The following is a 21,077-nucleotide window of genomic DNA, read 5'->3' as shown; positions in this document are numbered from 1 at the left end:
AGGAGGACTGAGAGCTGTAGTGATAGCAGTGGAGGCGGGGACACCTTCTCTGCTGTCACCCTCACAGGAGGCTGTGAAATGCATGCCACTCTCCCCACATCACAGATCAGACACTCAAGAACAGAGTCCATAGTGATCGGCTCGTTGGGGGGGTCACACAGCTAAGAAGTGGTAAAGCTGGAAATCAAAGCCAGACAAGTCCCGCTCAAGACACCCCAATATTTGTCATCTTTCTGCTACCTTCATGGGGAAGGTGGAGGATTCAGTGCTTCCCATGGAGTTGTTTAGCTTTGTTCTGTTTCAGGGTGAGAACTATAGTGAGACTTGGAGTCAGATCCAGCTGGGAACATCAGTGATGGTGTCTGTTGAGATGACACTTTGGAAGTCCATCCTTGTTAACGTTTTTTAAGGCTGTGACACAGTCCTTGGGTTAATTCCCTGTCCTCCAGCTTATTATGTAACCATTTTGAGTCTGCTCATAGAAATACATGTAATGCAGTAGATAAAGTATGTAAGGATGCTGGGACAGAATGAACAGTGTTGGAGCTGCAGCAGGTGGATAAAATGCAAGGATGCAGGTGAAGAGCCTCGGGGCTGCACGGGGAGGCAGGGAGGGGGCAGATTTGACTCTGATCATCAACAGGGTAGCATCAGAGCATCACCAAGGGCAGAAGGTGTGAACAGCCTACCTGCCTGGCTTTTCCAGGTCCCAGGATCTGAGAGGAGTTTTTCCTCCAAAGACTCCCGAAGGGTATGATATCTGGCGTGGTCAACTGCAACCTCCACAGTGGTCTTAGCGTAGGTTGTGTCAGTTAGCTTTGCCATGTGACAAAGAACCCCAAAATATAATGGCTTCAAATAGCGCTGTTTATTTAAATTATGATTTTATGGATTGGCAGTCGGGGTTGGCCTCCCTGGGATGGATCTGCTGGCCTCACAGCTGCACCTGCCATCAGCCGGGCTGTGACCTGCTCACAGCTCCGCTGTCGGGCTGGCCAGCTGTCAACTGCAGTAGTGGAGGTGAAGGGGCTGAACACGCTTCCTCACCCCTGCAGGCTTGCTCAAGCTGTTCACCTAATGGCTTAGGGGTCCAGGAGCAGCGGGAGGGCAAGCCCATTCTCAAGTGCATTTCAGAGCTCTGCTTGGCCAGTGTTTGCTGCCAAAGTATGTAATGTGTTGGAGCTTAGAGTCAGTGGGGGAGAGGATGACAGAGGATGTGGGATACAGGAAGTGCGAACCAATTATAATGATTCGTTAGCGGCAGAGACATGTAATTAACATGACTGGTTCCTAGAATGTCTCCACTGCCGTCTGTGAGTAGCTCCCAGGGGCATCAATTAGTAAGAGCAAGTCAGTGAGAAACCAAAACTAGCTAGTTGAGGTCTGGGGCATTCCAGTGAAACTGTCCAATCCCAGTTTAGGTTTAGACTGTCTACTGCAATGATGTCTTTACATACTTTAGGCAGAAGATCCCTTTTTGTTCGTCCCTCGTTGAAGCTATACAGAGCCCCTTCTTTAAAAAAAATATACAAGAGTGGAGATACGGGATGAAGTCAGGGCAGGGAGCCCAGAGCCTGGGCCCTGGGCCTCTGTAGTGACCTCTGTAGCAGCTCTGAGGGTCTCTGTGTAAACCCAGAGTCCAGGAGGGTCAGGATGCTTCCATCCAAGAACTTGGTTTCCTAAGACTGTGTGTCTCAGCCCAGCAGAGTCTACCTGACGAGGATGCCTTTCAGGATAGAGGGAGTGGCTGAGACAAAGTAAGGATCTTCTCAAAACTCAGCACATTCCCCAACTCCTCAAATTCTTATAATCCTCCCTCCCTTTGAACCCCCAGAATATTCTCTTCCCTTCCACCGTGTGAACACAGATTCCTAGGCTTGTCAGAGATAAGCTTGTCTTGGGAAGGTAAACAACTTAAAAAAAATGCTATTTATGGACAGATACAGAACAAATTTGGTTATTTAATGACCATGACAAATATTTCTGATTTATTCATGTTGCTTTATTCCAAAAATGGATATAAATATTTACTGTAGAAATCCTTGCTGTATAAGCAGTAGACTTGCGGAAACAAAGTACACTCTCAGAAGAATCTGGGTGTGCAAATGAGCCACAGGTGGCATCCGCCAGCCATGTGCCCAGAACCCTCTAAGTGTCTCTTTCTCTTTTCTTCTGTATCCGTTTGATCCCTGACCACTCACTTGATATATTTGTCTAGAGCAGTATGAGAGGAGAAAAGATGAATCCCAGATCTTCAACATTTTACTGTTTCGGAGCTTCACTTAAAAAGGATTTTTGTATTGTTTTTAGCATTTCATTGACTTTGCTCACTTGACTATAATTAGAGTTTATGGGCGTGCATTTCTCTCGGGGATTTGTGGAGAGGTTTGCGTCTGCAGGACAGAATACTGCTCTAAAATCAGTGATCTCTCGTTTTCTGGTTTATAGAAGCATTTTTTGGAGTATCCCAGGAGCAGTAGTTGGAGAAGGAAATGGCAACCCACTCCAGTATTCTTGCCTGAAAAATTCCATGGACAGAGAAGCCTGGTGGGCTATAGTCCACGGGATTGAAAAGAGTCAGACACGCCTGAGCGACTAACACACACAGGGAGCAGTGGTATAGTTCATTTGACATTGTTCTTACATTGAGAAAGATGTATTCATGTTTTTGTACACCGGAATGAGTGCTGTGAAGATAGGAGAATTTTCTTGAGGCCACTGAAGGGGCTTGAAAAATACTTTGGCAACAGGAATTTTCAGTTGCCTGATGGATGACTCACCTCCTAAATTGCAGTGTAGGAAGTGGTACCCAGTCTGCTGCAGGAGAACCTGCTGATTATACGTCACTCTATGTAGGGGGTTTGCTGAGCGGCACGGGCTAGGGGAGGAATCATGAAGAAACCAGCCCCTGGATTGTGTTTCTCGTCTCATAGGCTGTGTTCCAGATTCTCAGAAAGGAAGCACCGTGGGGAGGTCCTTTTCTCTGAGCTGGCGGAGCCACCCCGACGTGGCCGTGGCCGAGCCCATGAGATTCAGGAGCGCCACCACGTCCGGGGCGCCAGGGGTCGAGAAAGCCAGAAACGTTGTCCGCCAGAAGGCAACCGGTAAGCGCAAGTCCTAGTATTTCTCCATGGAATGGATGTATAGGAATTATAGCATTTTAATGGATTTATAAGGATTTTTTTTACAGCTTTAAAATTCCACTCAGAACTTAAAGTACGAGGCCTTTTACTGACTGAGATGTCACTATATCTTTTCAGCTTTCTGTCTACTTTTCCAAATCGTGGGTTTTACTATTTATTTCTAAATTCTGCATCATGATAAAGAACTTGAGATGTGAATATCAAGTGAGATGTTTGGTGCAAAAGAGAGAAAATTGGCGTTTTGTTTGAATCTTGAGGAAGATGGATTCTTGGTAATTGCACAGCCGGCTGCGTTGTTGTTCAGTGTTCATCTTAAGACAGCGTGGAAACTTAGTCCACCAAAGAAAAGGAGATTAAGGCTTTAGTTTTCAGGACTGGAGGAAGAATCTACGTTTTCTGCTTCTTAGGAAAATGGCACCTTACATGTTTGTTTACACGACCATACAGTCAGTTAGAATGAATAAGAACTTGAATGGGAACCTCCCGTTAATCACACCGTTGCTACACTTTATTCTTAAAAGAGAGAACTCTTTAGTATGAGCTTGTATACAGTATTTAATAAGAACAAGTAAAGCTGCAAGCCCTCCCAGTGACAGATTCCTGTCTGGGACTTACGTGGCAGTCCAGTGGTTAAGACGTCACCTTCCAGGGCGAGGGATGCAGGTTCAGTCCCTGTGCTAAAGATCCCACGTGCTTCACAGCCAAGAAAAACCAAAATATGAAACAGAAACAATATTGAAACAAATTCAGTAAAGACTTTAAGAATGGTCCACATCAAAAACAAAGCCAAAGTTAAGACAGATTCATGTAGGTTTGCTTTTCACATCAATAATGCCATGCAATTGAAATTGATATTCAGCATGTTGACTACAGAGAGAAAGTCACAATTTCCTCTGATCATAAACCAAAGATTCATTGACACTGCATAATTTCCAGTGCTCAGTCAAGGCTTCCAACAGATGCCTTAGAATCCTGTTGTTTTTATGAAAATATATTACACGTTAACCCTAACTGCCTCATTGTTTTTCCGATAATATTTGTGGGTCATTATCCCTCATTTACTGCTTCCTTTATCCTCTCCCTGAGGAGAGACCCAGTTCCCGGAAACAGGCAGCTTTGGGAAGGCTCACTCACCTATTTCCTTTCTCATCCAAGAGTTTCTTCTCTCTCTTCCACCACTGGGTCCTTGAAAGGGATCAGAATAGGAGTTCATGCCATGCTTGAGCCTCCCACACTGCCTGTTGCCCCTCTCAACCCCTGAATTACAGAGGGGACAAAAGTGCTCATTCAAAGCACTTTTTAAAACACGGGTTGCCATTCCTTCTCCAGGGCATCTTCCCGACCCAGGGGTTGAACCCAGGTCTCCCGAATCACAGGCAGATTCTTTACTGTCTGAGCCACCAGGGAAGTCCAAGAATACTAGAGTGGGTAAGCCATTCCCTTCTCCCAGGGATTGAACTGGGGTCTCCTGCCTTGCAGGTGGATTCTTTACCGGCTGAGCGTCCAGGGAAACCCTCTCACATGTTAACATAGACAAATGATTCTATGTTGCACGTTCTATATGCCACTACTTGGCCAAAGCACAGCCGTAGGAGAGATTGCACCTTCGTTTTTCAACAGGTATTCTAGACCAACCATACAGTAGAGGTGCTGGTAGGTTTTAGAAAATCCTCTGTGCCTGTTTGGCAGTGTTCTCAATTGCCTGAGAAGCCATGCAAAAACAAGTAAAATCAAGTAAAGGCGCTTGTAGAGTGTGTCACTTCAAAACCATAAACCTGACCTTTGTAGGAGTCATTCAGTCAAAAACACTTAGAACCCTAACCTTTAACACATAGTGAAGATGAGAGCTATTGAGTTGGACAGATCTATTATCTTCATGTATCGGGTTGGCCAAAAAGGTTGTTTGGATTTTCCATAGAATCTTACAGAAAAGCACAAATGAACTTTTTTGCCAACCCAATATTTTATACACATGGCAGCCCACTCCAGTATTCTTGCCTGGAAAATCCCATGGACAGAGGAACCTGATGGGCTATATAGCCCATAGGGTAGCAAAGAGTCAGACACAACTAAAGTGACTGAACAGCAACAATGAATATATGTGTATTTCCTATTTTATATTTTTAAAATTTTAAAATATTATGACTTTTTTTGTTGCCTGTGAAGACAATGATTTTTGAAGATTTTACTATATCATACTGTTTTATAAAAGTAATCTATCTAGACTACATATTAGAATTTTTACTCACTTCAATTTTTTTTTCACTTATCTTTAGTCTTCTGAGGAGGCCCAGAATATTCTCACGGTAGATTTTGGTTGTGTAGAGGCCCCCTTTTAATGAGGGAACAGCAGCTCATGACATTAGGTTTTGCACTGTTAGCATGAAGATGTTTATTATGGAAGACCTATTTGAAAGTGTCTTTTTTTCTAATCCCAGTAAGAGAATATTATAAGATTATTCTAGTTTGCCCCACAGACTATACTTAGACTGAGAAAATGTCAGTGATAGTGGCGAGAGGGAAATATAAAATCAGCAATTGTGGAGTGAGGAAATGATGATTAATTTAACAGAGAATTAACTCTTTTGCACCTTAAAAAGGACAGGCAGGGAGAATCTTAGAGAATTAAAAAGTTGACCTTGTTTTCCTGAGTGTGAATGATGCTAAAACCTTACATGTCTAAAGTGAATGGTTAAAGCAGATTTTCACACAAAATAACCTATATTTTACTATTTCTAAAATATCTAGTGATCAATTTTGGGAAAATGCACAATTATTTGATTTATAAAAGGAAAACTTTTTAAATGAAGCATCCCTGACATTGAGACATGGACACATCTTTCAGGAAATTTGAAGTCAAGTTAGTTTGATGTTTACACAGAAGTTGTCTTCACCTAAATAGTATCTAACATGTTTATGATTATGCATTGCAGACAGTTCTCTAGAGCTGGGAATTCTGATAGTCAGAGAGTGGGGAAAAGACAGGAAAAGTAAGAAGTCTGCTTTTTGCAAAAGCCTCACTACCATTTGTAGGTCTATTTCATTAATGTTAAATAAAATCATGTGGAAATAATACAGTAAGTGAACCTTCCTAGTTGTGTTTTAAAGACTAAACTGGTTTTCCTGATGATGGTTTCATATGTATGAGGCGTATTCTCTCCTTACGTCCATTCATTTCCTCAAATGGTTTTCAGTAGCAATATATAGTATATAGAAAAGTTAAGAACATCCTAAAGTTTGTAGTAAGAAATTATGGACTTAATCAGCATAAAGTGTGATTCCAAAGGCTGTGTTTCATGAAGATTTTAACTTTTTTTCCCAAATGTCAGATCCTTGAGTCTGCAAGTTGACTTTTATGTGTTCTTGAGCTTTTAGAATAATTGAAGTGATTTGCTTTTAAATGCAGTCATCTCTCAGTAAGCCTGATTATTTATGAAACAGTTTTCATCTTAAGTTAGATTCTTCCCTCCCTCACCATGGTCTTTTTGTTTGGGTCCTTTTAGAAGAGAAAACTGGTTATAACGTCTGCCCAAGTAAACAGACGACCCAAACGCAAATCTGATACACAGCAGAAAAAAAAAGGAAAGGCTCAACACACAAGGCATTCCAAAACGGAGATCGATCATTTGTGAATGGCCCGTTCTCCTCGCCATCAGCATGACTGAAAGTTGGCTGTATTTAGAGACTTATCATTAAATCCTGTGCGTTGTGCCAACTTCCTTTAAAGTCTGAAGTGACCTCCTTTGAATATGTAAAGCGAGCCCAGAAAAATAATAATAATAAGGAAAAGGAAGAAGTGAAAGATCTTGATGTTCTTCTGACACTTGACTCTGTTGCTTTGTCTCTCCTGGAAGCTAAGCGAAGCCAGTCTATCAGCAACTGTGCCCACCTCTCTGAGGCTTTGCCCGCTACTAAAAGCGTCCCACTCCTCCTCCACACCGTGAGCGCTCTCTTCCCTGGTCTCTCTTACTCTTCTTGCTCCCACAGGCTGTCAGGTACTGTAATACTGTCTCTTCTGTCCCACTGTGTCCCTGGGCTGCTCCCGCTTGCTTGCTCGCTCGCCCCTGGGTCTGCCTTCCTTTGTTAATATCCCCGCCTCACGCATGTGTGCCTGGCCATTGCACTTGGCGTTTATTTTCAAAGAATGTCAATTGTTTCTAGGTAGTTAGATGCTCAGTAGCAATTAAATAGTCAAGCAGAATCTCTGCATCTGGGCTTTGCATTCTGAGCTGAGAACCATACTTTTTTTCTTTTTTTATTGGAATATAATTGATTTACAATGTTGTGTTAGTTTCTGCTGTACAATGAAGTGAATCGGCTCTGTATATACATATATCCCCTCCCTATTGGACTTCCTCCTGCCCCCCCATCCCACTGCTCTATGTCATCACAGAGCACCAAGCTGAGTTCCTTATTTTATACAGCAGGTTCCCACTAGCTGTTTTACACACAGTGGTATATATATGTCAATGCTACTCTCTCAATTCATCCCACCCTCCCCTTCTCCCCTTGTGTCCACATGTCCAGAGAACCATAGCTTTAAGAGGGGAAAACAGTGATGCCAGCCTTGTGTGCCTTGTATATGGAGCCTATAGAGTGGAAGGGAATCTTCGTAAAATTCTACAGTGGTTCTGAGCCTGCCAATGTTAGTGTGTTTGCTGGGCCTCCCTCAGAATGAATGAACTGGAAAAGTTATGCAGGCTAGAGTTCCTTGGAGTGAATAAATCATATTCATGTATAAAATAATGATCAGTTTACACAGATTCATACTGATTATTGAGTATGAAAAATAACAATGAGTAGTAAAAACAATTTGAGTAAAAAAAATAACAATGGTGAAAATTGCTAATTTTCAAAAGAAATGTTATTCCCGGCCTTTAGCCAGTTAAAATTGAGTTCAGCTACATATTGTTTATATAGTTGCCCTTTCTGGTTTATTAAGATGTTGTCGCATCAAAAGTAATTATTAGCATGGACACCTCAACAAAAGGATTTATAGTGAATAATTAGGTCTGTGTCTACTTATTTCTCTGTGATCCCAAAATGAATCTTCTTACTGAAGAGGGAAGTGTTTTCATGTCCTTTTGGTCTCAGAAAGATAGTATTATAGATTAGTATCTATTTAATATTGGAGATAGCTTAATTGTGGCTTTGAGTGGCAATAAATCATGTCATACTCTGGTTTAGCACAGCAACATACCCTTGATGAATACATAAAATGTCATGTTACTTACTTCTAGAATATGATAGAAGAATAAGAACTGCGTTTCTTAGAAAGCTCTTTTTGTCTAGTAAATATTGAAGGTGGAAAATAGTAAGAATGGTACATGAGAAGATGGTCACCAGTCAGTTAAATCACTGATGAACATTTAACTGCTTCACAATTTGGTTTAAAAAAAAAAATACTCCAACCTGGAGATGATTAAAAAAGTATTTTAATTAGTTTTGCTTTCTATGTGGCTGATATATGCCCATAAGGTGAAAAGTGTTCCTTTTTCACATCCCATTTTTCCCCCCACTCCATTTTGTTTAAGTTTTTTAAAATAGTTTGCCCAGAATATGTTCTCACAAGAAATCTCTTCCTGTTAGTAATCTCATTTTGGAGGTTTTTTTCCCTCAATCATTATTATATGTTAGTTGACTCAGGTTCTCAATTCCCATATGTATGTACACAGTTCCAACAGAAGTTGAATAAGATTTCAAGCAGCGATTCTCAACTGGGGACGATTTGCCCCCCAAGAACATTTAGCAGTGTCTGGTGACTTTGGTAGTCATCAAGCCAGGGTCCTGCTCCCTGTGTCCAGGAAATGGATGCCGCTAACCATCTTACAATGGACAAGGCTGCTGCAGAGAGCCGTCTGACCCAAAATATCAATGGTACTGAGGCTTGAGAGATCTCGATTTAGGGTGGAATGAAGCAGGCCGTGCTTGGTCTATGTTTCTGTGCCTTCACCATCCTCCTCCTGGTTTTAGGGCGAAAAGGACCTAGCGGTACAGTGACTTTGAGGATGATTTGCTGATGTTTCATCTGCAAACCACAGTTTGCAAGCTCTTCCCTCGTCTGATGCCATGTCTGCTGTACTAGTAAAGTGATCCACGGTCCTGGGTGACTGTTGTATTAAAGGCCTGGGCCCAGAAACGACGTGTGTCAGTCCTCAGTAGGAGATTTTATGTCCCCCGTGGGTTGGCCCACGAGAGGATTAAATGTGTGCTCCATTTTAAACTCTGGTGCTGGCTTATCTTGCTAACCTGTTGCTAAATACAGATATAGTCGGCTAGGCATACATCCGTGTGTGCATAATACACAGACACTTTTTTTATGTTTGGCTGTGCTGGGTCTTCATTGCTGTACTCAGGCTTTCTCCTGCAGCGAGCAGGGGCTCCTCTTCACTTGCAGTGTGAGGGCTTCTCATTGGGAGGCTTCCCTTGTTGTTCCTGTGTTCCCTGCACTGGCAGGCAGATTCCCAACCACTGGACCACCGGGGAAGTCCTACAGACACTTTTAAAGTTGCCCCTCTTTACTACAGATGACAATTGGCTAACTTTGTGTTCTTTTAGGTTAACGTTTCTTGGTTTTGTTTCTTGTCTCACCAACATGTGTTTTAATAATATAACCAGTAGACAATTTCTTACCTTCATCCACTCTGATGTCTTATTCTGATCCCTTTGGGATGCCTTATTTGATCACAGCAGAATTCTGGGACAGTCACGACCACCTGTATCCTGTTAATTCGTATGAATAGCTGCATAAAAGAACACGTTGAGGGTGAAACTGGCAGTTTCAGTGACTTCCTTTTTTTATTCTCTTTGATGGAAACAGTTCTTTCCAGCTGTTTTGCACTTTTAACTGCTTTTATGTTCAGACATTTATCAATCTGTAGCACAGGCCATGCAGATGGTAGGCTTTATGTTTCTTTGGAGAATATTATAATGGTTGTAATTAGAGGGTCATGATCTTCTTTTGTTCCAAAGGAGGCTTAATGGGGCCTGATTGAAAGCCTCACTTTGCTGCCCCTGCATCTGGCTTTATGGCTTCCAGGTAGCCGGGTTGTCGGGACGTGCTTATGAACAGGGTCCCCAGCGTCCTTGTGGGACACGTCAAGATGTTGAATTGATTTATGTCTCTTGTGCTTTTTATAGGGTCAAGTTGGTTTGTGGCCAGTGTTTTAGAAGTTAGGAAACTACATGATTAATTTTGCTTGTGCAACCTCGTATGAGGAGTAAACAGAACCCGAAATTTTGGGAATTGAAGAATGAGTCTCAGTCTGTTTAGTAAGATGGATTAAGGAAGCCTCAAATTAGAGAGTGAATGAAATGTCTTTGAAAAGTAGTCAGACGTTTGGGGTAAATTGAAGTTTCTGAAGAGTTTGCACACTTAATTTAATCACACTAACTCTTCTTTCAATGGGGAAAAATGAAATCAGCCTTTATTTGATCATTTTTTAGTGCTTTGAATGAGCTTTAGAAAGCGGTGATTTAGTAATGGGCATTGCGTAATGTAGCCTCTCAAGAAGCTAAAAAGTTGGTGCTTTTAGAGTTTGGGTTACTAGGTTAGCCCTGCTTGAGAGAATGTGCGTAATCTGGTGATTCTGAGATAGGATTCAGTGCTTTGAAGTGATTTGAATGGTGTAATATTCAAAACAGAGACTGCATTAGACCTCCCAGCATTTATAATGTCCTTTTTATGTAACTTAGACTGTCTTATTTCTGTTTTGCACATCAGATAATCCTCTACCTTGATATTTGCCTATCAGTGTTGTTATTTAATGACTAAGTCATGTCCAACTCTTTGCAATCCCATGGACTACAGCTCACCAGGCTTCCTTGTCCTTCACTATCTCTCAAAGTTTGCTCAAACTTCGTGTCCATTGAGTCAGTGATGCTGTTTAACCATCTTATCCTCTCCCGCCCCCTTCTCCTCCTGTCCTCAATCTTTCCCAGCATCAGGGTTTTTCTAGTGAGTCAGCTCTTCACATCAGGTGGCCAAAGTATTGGAGTTTCAGCTTCAGCATCAGTCCTTTCAGTGAGTATTCAGGGTTGATTTCCTTTAGGATGGACTGGTTTGATATCCTTGCAGTCCAAGGGACTCTCGAGTCATCTCAAACACCACAGTTCAAAGCATCAATTCCTCAGTGCTCAGCATACTTTATGGTCCACCTCTCACATCCATACATGACTACTGGGAAAACCATAGCTTTGACTATATGGACCTTTGCTGGCAAAGTGATGTTTCTGCTTTTAAATATGCTGTCTAGGTTTGTCATAGCTTTTCTTCTAAGGAGCAAGCATCTTTTACTTTCATGGCTGCAGTCACCATCCACAGTGATTTTGAAGCCCAAGATAATACAATCTGCCACTGTTTCCATTTTTTCTCCTTCTACTTGCCATGAAGTGATGGGATCCGATGCCATGATATTCGTTTTATGAATGTTGAGTTTCAGCAGTAGTAGTAGTGTTAGTTACTCAATCATGTCTGACACTTTGTGACCCCATGGTATCAATGTTCAGTTCAGTTCAGTCACTCAGTCGTGTCCGACTCTTTGCGATCCCATGAATCGCAGCACACCAGGCCTCCTTGTCCATCATCAACTCCCAGAGTTCACTCAAACTCATGTGCATCGAGTTGGTGATGCCATCCAGCCATCTCATCCTCTGTCGTCCCCTCCTCCTCCTGCCCCCAATCCCTCCCAGTGTCAGGGTCTTTTCCAATGAGTCAACTCTTCGCATGAGGTGGCCAGAGTATTGGAGTTTCAGCATCAGTCCTTCCAATGAACACCCAGGACTGATCTTCTTTAGGATGGACTGGTTGGACCTCCTTGCAGTCCAAGGGACTCTCAAGAGTCTTCTCCAACACCACAGTTCAAAAGCATCAATTCTTTGGCGCTCAGCTTTCTTCATAGTCCAACTCTCACATCCAAACATGACCACTGGAAAAACCATAGCCTTGACTAGATGGACCTTTGTTGGCAAAGTAATATCTCTGCTTTTTAATTATGCTGTCTAGGTTGGTCATAACTTTCCTTCCAAGGAGTAAGCGTCTTTTAATTTCATGGCTGCAGTCACCATCTGCAGTGATTTTGGAGCCCCCAAAAATAAAGTCTGCCACTGTTTCCACTGTTTCCCCATCTATTTGCCGTGAAGTGATGGGACCAGATGCCATGATCTTAGTTTTCGGTATCAATGTTAAATGGTTTTAGTTTGTTAGAAAAGAGCAGTTGCTACATCTGACCCTGGAGAAGAGCGACAGCCTTAACCGAAATAAAAAGCCAGCAGGGGGAGCTCAAGAACTGTTTTAAAAAGAAAGAAAAAAAGTACCAAGAAAATGTTTCTGGTAGTCATTTGTTCATCTGTACAGAACAAATATTAAGTATAGACAATGGCACCCCACTCCAGCACTCTTGCCTGGAAAATCCCATGGACAGAGAAGCCTGGTAGGCTGCAGTCCATGGGGTCGCTAGGAGTAGGACACGACTGAGCGACTTCACTTTCACTGTTCACTTTCATGCATTGGAGAAGGAAATGGCAACCCACTCCAGTGTTCTTGCCTGGAGGATCCCAGAGATGGCGGAGCCTGGTGGGCTGCCGTCTATGGGGTTGCACAGAGTCGGACACGACTGAAGCGACTTAGCTTAGCTTAGCATAGCATAGCATAGAACAAAATATGAGAAAAGGCCCGAAAATGTACAGTTCCAAATCGAGAAATTGGGTTTAACTTGCGAGATAAAGAGAATTTGCGTGCTTTTTTTTTCCCTTCACCCTCTTTCATGTGACAGCCGAGTCCAGGAGTAGCTCAGGGCACCCGCCCCACAGCCTGGCAGTTCCTGTGACCGGGATTCGTCCTCCACCCTACCCCTCTTCACAGGTCTCCTATCACACCTGTTCCCGTGGTTTCTGTATGCTTGGCTGTCCTTCACCTAAGAAGGCTTGATCAACCTTTTACAAAAGCAGAGCCTTAAAGCCACATCAGGCCAGCCTGTTGGGAAGGCAGAACAGCTGGCCCTGCAGGCTCTTTATCCGTCTGTTGTCTGAGGACCGGTGGGGACACTTGTGTTTGGAAGCCGTAGTCAAGGCTGGGCTTCATCCCACCAGATGGCGATATTCTGTATCCTGAAAAAGATGCTGCCAGCGTTGGCCCAGTCCTTATTTGTTTCTGCTCAGAGCCCAGAAACCAACATCTACCAGCTCTTGGCATCACGTTCAAGGGAATAAAGCCCACTCTTCCCACTGTCTATAAAGACTGGCATGTGCCAATTGTTTCTGATAGAAGCAGGCAGCTCTTGGGCTCCCTCTGCTGACACTGGATTTACAAGTAGGTTCATTAACAAATAGAAGCCCTTCTCAGAAGGTGTCAGTGTCTTGCATAATTAGAACGAACAAGGAAAGAAAACAGTGGGAAGGACAGCTGGTGGTGTCATCTGGCTTCCTCTGCCTGATACTGAGGAGTCTGAGAGCAGAGCTGTAGGGGGCCTGGTCTGTCTCTGGGATGCTGGATGGTATTTATGGATGTCTCATGTTTCTTGTAGGGAAGTGAACAGCTCTTGGCTCTTCAGGATCAGAGAAGGGCAGAGACAACGTGGAAAGACGAGGCTGTGGTGGATCTGTCTGCTCTTTCTACCCTGCTTTCCTTTGCTTGTTCCCTGAGTCCAGCTTCTTGACAGTATCTGGATTTAGACCATGGCCCTGCTTCCCTGGTAGCTCAGACGGTAAAGAATCTGCCTGCAGTGCAGGAGACCCGGGTTTAATCCCTGGGTTGGAAAGATTCCCTGAAGAAGGGAATGGCAACCCACTCCAGTTTTCTTGCCTGGAGAATTCCATTGACAGACCATGGGATCGAAAAGTGAGCGACTCACACTTTTACTTTCACACCTGGACTTTGGCTTTGAGGTCTGGTAACTTGTATCCATGTACTTAAAAATAGAGTTTTTGTGTGGATAGTAAAAATAAAGCGACAGCCCTTCAGTGAAATCCTCTATTATATTTAGAATTTTCCTACATACAGCTCTTGGTTGGGGTGAACCAGTCCTTTGGCTTGTGGCTCTGGTTGAAGGTTACACAGAAGAGGACACCTTGGCTGCATTTCAGGGGATGAATCAGGTGACACGTCCAGGGAGGACAGTACAGGCTGAGTTTTGATCACTCCCTTCTTAGAAGGACTGATTGTTGTTGTTCAGTCGCTCAGTCATGTCCAACTCTGTGACCCCATGGACTGCAGCACACCAGGCTTCCCTGTCCTTCACCGTCTCCCAAAGTTTGCTCAGACTCATGTCCATTGAGTCACCATCTCATCCTCTGCTGCCCTCTTCTCCTCCTGCCCTCAATCTTTCCCAGCATCAGGGGCTTTAACAATGAGTCTTCTCTTCACATCAGGTGGAAGTATTGGAGCTTCAGCTTCAGCATCAGTGCTTCCAATGAACAGTCAGGCTTGATTTCCGTTAGGATACTGGTTTGATCTCCTTGCTGTCCAAGAGACTCTCAAGAGTCTTCTCCGACACCACCGTTTAAAAGCATTAATTCTTCGGCGCTCAGCCTTCTTTATGGTCCAACTCACATCTGTCCATGACTACTGGAAAACCATAGATTTGACTAGTTAGACTTTTGTTGGCAAAGTGATGTCTTTGCTGTCTGGGTTCGTCATAGTTTGTCAGAAGGACTGAAACTGTGACTAATGAAAATTTGGAGAAAACATGATCCTAGGGTTATGGATGTAGAGTTCCGAGGCTGCACAAAGGAGGATGAAGTCTGGAGGGGAAGCAGCGGTGGGGTCACAGGCTGGACCACGTGGCAAGTCCTGCAGGAGGGGAGCCTGGGCAGCATGGTAGGGGGTGGAGGTCAACCCAGGGGTGGGGGGAGCAGCAGGATCAGGTGGGCTGGGCCTGCTCGAGACTGAAGAGCACAAGGACTCCTAGTGGGGGTCAAGCCTCTGGGGTGATATCAAGGGGCCCTTGTTCACCGTGAGGAGCGTGAGCTTGAGTGGACAGTGATAGGGGCCTCGGATGTCCACAGCAGGGGTGGTACTGTTAGATCTCAGTTGTAGGGAGGCTTCCTGAGGCCATGGGGAGGAGGGCAGGGAGGAGGCTGATAAGGATAAAGCCGGAGGTCAGGGATTATGTCACCTTGGAGCCTCCATGCTGCAGACAGGAGGTGGGGTGACCCTTCCAGCGCCTTGCGTTGTCTTGGGAGATTAAAATGAACCATGACATTTAGAAATGAGCTAGGAGGGACTTCTCTAGGGGAACATGGTTTATCTTGATCCTAGCTGGGATCACCCAGTGGTCAGTACTCAGCTGTGGTTTTCTATTTTATGATGTACATTTATCGATTCTCTAAAAATACCAGTGGATCGTTTTTGTACCTGAGTGATAAATTCACGCTTGCATTTGGTGATGTCATTAAATAATTGCAGTATTTTACGTTGGACAGTTGTACAATTATCTGTTAAAAGAAATGATAAAGTTAAAATTCCCGCTTTCTTTCATCTTCCTTCCGGGTGTGGTGTGTGTGTGCGAGTGCGTGCGTGTGTGTGTGTATGTGATATTCTGCTCTCTCAAGTGGAAATGCCCTGTCCCTGCATCTCCTGGCTCCCCCTCCCCTGGGCATGCCTGTCCCTAAAGCTCCTATGACTTACAGTTGTCAACCATTCTGCTTGCGCTTTCTGTTTTTTTGTTTTTTGTTTTTTTTACTTCTTCACTTTGAATTAAAACACTTTGTAGAACTTAGAAGGCAAATGTACCCTTGGAGTGAAGTAGAACTTCTAACAAACATAGAAAACTTTATTGTGAAAGCCACTAATCCTACTGCACAATTTTTGTGGGGAAAAAGTATCTAAAACGACATTTTGTAGAGTCAGTGAAGTAGTGAATTATTTTAAAATGTTTTGAAATCCATCCCTGTGTGTTCTGTGTTAATGTCCACAGAAGTGGAAGAATACCTGCAGCCAGAAAACACACCTGCCACCGAATCTGGGCCCCTGGGGCAGCAGCCGATGGTTCGGAGCGGCAGCAGCCCTGAGGTCACCGAGCCGCTGTGTCCTGAGCCCCCCCCAGGTATCAGCATCTTACGCACGCGAGACCCTAGCTTCGGCTGGGGAGAGGCTGCGTGTCGTGGGGCTTTCTACTTTAATCCTAGTTCTGTTTATTTCAAGGGAATTTACTTTAGAGTTTGATTGCAAGGATGTGATTTCTTGAATCACATGAAATATTTTCACTACTTATTTTTATCTAATTATCTGAATTGTGTGTGTGTGTGTGTCCTTTTTTCAAGTGTAGTGTGTTTGAGGACTAAAAAGAAATCCAGAGTGGCTGGAGGAGGTGGGAGGAAGAGGATGTTCACCCCAGGCGAGGAACGGCAGCAGGTTAGGGCAGAGGCCAGGAGGAGAGGGGTCATGGGGTGAGGGATGAGAGGTGGATGGCTGACCAGACTTGTGAAGCTTATTAGCAGCATGTAGATCTGCCGAGGTTGAAAAATGATAACTTGTATTATTAGCATTATGGGCTTCCCTGGTGGCTAAGCGGTAAAGAATCTGCCTGCAATGCAGGAGACCCAGGTTCAATCCCTGGGTCGGGAAGATCCCTTGGAGGAGGAAATGGTGACCCACTCCAGTATTCTTGCCTGGGAAATCCCATGGACAGAGGAGCCTTGCGGGCTACAGTCCATAGGGTTGCAGAGTCGGACACAACTGAGCGACTGAGCAGGCATGCACACCAACTAGCATTAATCCACACAGTTTCTCCAGCAGCTTTCAGCAGCAACCAGGGTGAAAGGTGGCAAGGCAGGTGGTTAGACCTGTGAGCTTTGACAAATGTGTTTTACAGTGAAAATGCATGTTTAAGTGTGTCTGGTGACAGTGAGCATACGTACTTAGTTTCATGAGTTAGGTAATCAACCAAGCCGTCCTGTAGGCCTGTGTCAGGGTCATGCCATCCTCGTCAAATGAGCAGGGTATAGCCCCTCTTAGAAATTCTCTCGGAAGAAAAATAATAAATATACAATAAAGACAACTTGAGAAATGTGTTACCTGGAAGATTTTCTGTTCTCCACAAGTCTTTGTGTAAGATTGTTGTGATCTTTTTCCCTTGAATATTTGGTGGAATCCATCAGTTGCCTCGAGTTTTCTTGTCGGAAGATTTTAAAGTACTATTCAGATTTTTAAATCATTCTAAGACTTCATATTTTCCTTTTCTTGTTTTAATTTGCATAAATTTTGTGGTTTTTTTCCCTAGGAATTTGTTCATTTATTTTTTAAAGAAGATTTATTGGCCCCAGACTACATATAGAATCTGATATTTTTAATTAACGGTGGCAGACTCGGTGGAGATATCCCATTCTCTGTTACAGACAGTGGTTGTCAGTTACTTCTCTCACTAGCAATGCTGAGCCACCTCATGCTCCCTTCCCCATTCCCTTCCTCCCTTCCCCAGCCTGGCTGACTCAGGCAGCTCTTGGCTGAGACCCCTTCTCCAAGGCCCCAGACAGGGCTTATTGCTCCCCCTCCCCTCACCATGTGTAACATTAACACTCGACAGTAAAGTTCTCTGTTCATCAGAGACCAGGTCTGTGGGGCAGTCGTGATCCATAGGCTGCTCACGTGCTGGGCCCTGCACTCTTGTTTTTACATGTCTTAAAATATCTAAATTTAATCATTGCCTGTGTATAAAAATCTTTTCCCAGTTTTACCATCTGAAATATTTCTTTTGTTGATTTCCCCCTTTCCCACCCCCAACTCTCTAGGCCAAAAGCTAGAAAATGCACAGAACGTGAGTTCTTCAGAGCCCAGACTTGCTCAGGAGAGCAAAGGACATGAGAAGAAAGAGCATGAAGGAATAACAGTAAGATCTTTTCAGAATACACACGTGTGTCATTAAAAATATACGTACCGACCACTGGCACGATACGCACATTTACTAGTGGCGTGACACTATCTTTTAAAGTTTTTTTCCACTTAGATGTGTTTTAGGGCCAGGTGACCTTGAGACGTTTGAAAGACTTGCTCACTTTCTATGTAAAATTATAGTCTCATTACAAAAATAGAACGCAGTAAGCATGAAAACAGAATTTCGCACTTGGTCTGTATGTGCACTTTCTCTTTTTAAGGACATCCTTGCCTGTCAAGCAGATGCTCAGACTCCCTATTCCTGGTATCACTGTAGGTTGTAGCCTTCATCTGACCCGAGTTCACAGATAAATGAGATGTTATGGTTTCTTTCTTTTTAAAAAAACGTAAAATGGCATTTATAGGTTTCTTAAAACACAAATAAAAAGTTTAAAGAAGAAAATTAAAAAGTAGCCCTAACTCATTCATGCAGATAATTCCTATTTATTCATTAAAAAAAAAAAACAAAAACGTAGTATCTATGAATAGAACACTCAGACATCCCAGAAAGTACAAAATACACACAGAAAGTCACTCCCTACTCTTCCCTGCCTGGAAGATATGAGTGTTCCTCGGTTTTTTTAACGGGCATATACCAGCTTTATACGTACATTCCATTTGTATGTATATTCTGAGTGTGTATTTCAACAGTCAGATAAACACCCGGAGACTCACCGCCGGCACAGAAACCAGAGCATCTTCATAGCTGTTGCTGTGCCTTGTGGGCGTCGTCTTGGTCCCTCAGAGAACAGCTCTGTGCTGGCTCTGTGTCGATCGTGTCTTTGCTTTCCTTTGTAGTTTTGCTTGAAATGTATGTCCCTCTAAACAATGCATCCTTTAGTTTCCCTCATTTTTAAGCTTTATAAAGGCGGTATGATTACTTTGTTCACTCATTACCATGTATTTACATGGTGGCACACTGCCCTAGCTCATTGCTTTCTCTGCTGTTTGATATTCCACCGTGAGTACACCACAGTTCACTTTTCCACTCTCTTGTTAACGTTTAGCTTGTCCCCCCCCCCTTTTTTTTTAATGAGAAATGAAGCTGTGCACATTCTTGTATGTGTTTCAAGATCTACCTGTAAGATTTTCTCAACGGTGTTGTCTTAGAGTGGAACTGATGAGTCCCAGGGAAAAAGGATGCTCTTTTTTACAAGAGAATGTATCTTTCTCCAGAGTGGTTGTACCACTTCTGTTTTGGCCAGCAGTGTGTAAAAAGTTTCTGTTCATCCACATTCCTGCCAACACTTACTGCTGTCAGATTTAAAATCTTGGGAGTCGAGTGGCTGAAATGGGATCTCATTTTGTTTTGCATTTCTTAAGTTGCCGATAAAGTCTTTGCTTATGTTGATTGGCCATATGTGTTTCATCTGTGGAGTGCCTACTGATGTCTTTTCCATTTTCCTGTTGATGTGTCTTTGTTACTTGTACCGATTCTTCATGTAGTCTGAATACGGATCCTGTATTGGTTATGTTTCTGGTGAATTTCTTCTTCCAATGTGTGGCTTATATTTTCACATTCTCTATGTTGTCTTTTGATGAATAGAAGCTCTTAATTTTGATATTCTTGATTATCGTTTTTTGTTATTAAATTTTATGAAAATTAAAAAAAATGCATTTCTGTGTTTGCTTTTGGCTGTGCTGGATCTTTGTTGTTGTGTAGGCTTTTATCTAGTTATGGTGGGGGCTGGGGGCTACTCTGTACTTGCAGTGCACAGGCTTCTCACTGCGGTGGCTTCTCTTATTCCAGAGGACCGGTTCTAGAGCACATGGACTTAGTAATTGTGGTCCATGGGCTTAGTTGCTCTGCAGCATGTTGGATCTTCCTGGTTCAGGGGTCCAACCCATTTCTTCTGCATTAGCAGGCAGATTCTTCATGACTGAGCCACCAGGGAAGCCCTGAAAAATTTAAAATATCAACTTGAAAGGGATAAGAATATTTGCCTTATGTTTATAAATGTTTCAGTTTTGTGCTCTATACATTTAACTCTTGCATCTGCCTGGAGCTGATGTTTATGGGATGGCAGTAGGGATCCAATTTCATTTTTTTCCCCTACATGGATAGCCACTTATCCTGGGTCCCCTATACTGAATTCATTTTCCTTTATTGATCTGAAAATGCTACCTATCTCTCATACTCATAGATACTGCATCCCAGATGTGTGAGGCTTTGTTTTGGTGCTTCTTAAGTCATTGGTTACTTTGTTTGTCTTAATTCAGTAGTTCCACGACTTCCTCCTCACCCCCATCTAATGGAAGCTTATTTTTCTACTATCTTCTGTCTCTTGTTGTTGCTGTTGAGAGGTCTTCTGTCCATCCTGTTTGTTGTTCCTCACTGTTCTTAATCCTTGTCCTCCAGTTTCACTACAGAATATTTAGGCGCATTTTCTCTTGGTCTGTACAATTTGTCCTATTTTGGATATGCTATATGTGTCAGGCATCTGTGAATAATTGTTCTTCCATTGCTTCTGGAAAATTCTTGGTAATCCGTTCATCAAATATTGCCCATTCTTTGTTCTCTCACCCTTTCCTTCTGGAGTTCTGGGTAGAAATATATTTAGACTTTCTTATTCTGTGTTCTGTATCTCTTAAGCCCTCTTTCATATTTTCCATTCTCCTTGGCTATGTGGGTGCGTTCTGGGTGATTCATCAAATCTTTCATTCAGTTCAATAATTCTCTTCTTATGCATTTATAGTCTGCTGTTTAATGGTCCCATTGAGTTTTTTTGGTTCAACAATTTTATGTTTTGCTTCTGAAAGTTCAGGTTAACACTTTTCAAGTATATCTTGTAATCTCTCATGATCTCTTATAGTTTGTGCATTTTTTTGTGATTCCCACCTTTTATTCCTTTAAACTAGTCACAGATTACAGTTCTGAATTCTTTATCTGATTATCTGAAATCCTTGAGGGGTGGGTGGGGAATCTAAATCTGATGTTTGTTGTTTCTAAGATTTGTGCTTGGTGGGTTTTTAATTTCCTTTGGTGTTTGGTAACTTTTGATTGTGAGTTCCTAGCTGGCTAATCTGAATCTGCAGAAAACCTGGATTTCTGACGTGATGAAGTT

General features: G+C 43.0%; 1 protein-coding gene across 5 annotated transcripts in view; it reads left to right on the top strand.

The window, feature by feature from the left end:
* RALGAPA2 (Ral GTPase activating protein catalytic subunit alpha 2) overlaps positions 1-21,077 on the top strand; it is a 279,065-nt gene that overhangs the window by 102,169 nt on the left and 155,819 nt on the right. For 3 of the 5 annotated variants that reach the window (XM_061436376.1, XM_061436378.1, XM_061436377.1), the window contains exons 16-18: positions 2,934-3,104; positions 16,058-16,186; positions 17,871-17,968. In XM_061436376.1, coding sequence (XP_061292360.1) covers positions 2,934-3,104; positions 16,058-16,186; positions 17,871-17,968 — 398 coding nt within the window. Of the gene's footprint in view, positions 1-2,933; positions 3,105-6,997; positions 7,139-16,057; positions 16,187-17,870; positions 17,969-21,077 lie in introns of all 5 variants that reach the window. The other 2 variants (XM_061436375.1, XM_061436379.1) reach the window with 2 other exon arrangements.

Source organism: Bos javanicus, chromosome 13, assembly GCF_032452875.1.
Source record: "Bos javanicus breed banteng chromosome 13, ARS-OSU_banteng_1.0, whole genome shotgun sequence".
Taxonomy (NCBI): domain Eukaryota; kingdom Metazoa; phylum Chordata; class Mammalia; order Artiodactyla; family Bovidae; genus Bos; species Bos javanicus.
This window is presented reverse-complemented; position numbering and strand designations above follow the sequence as displayed.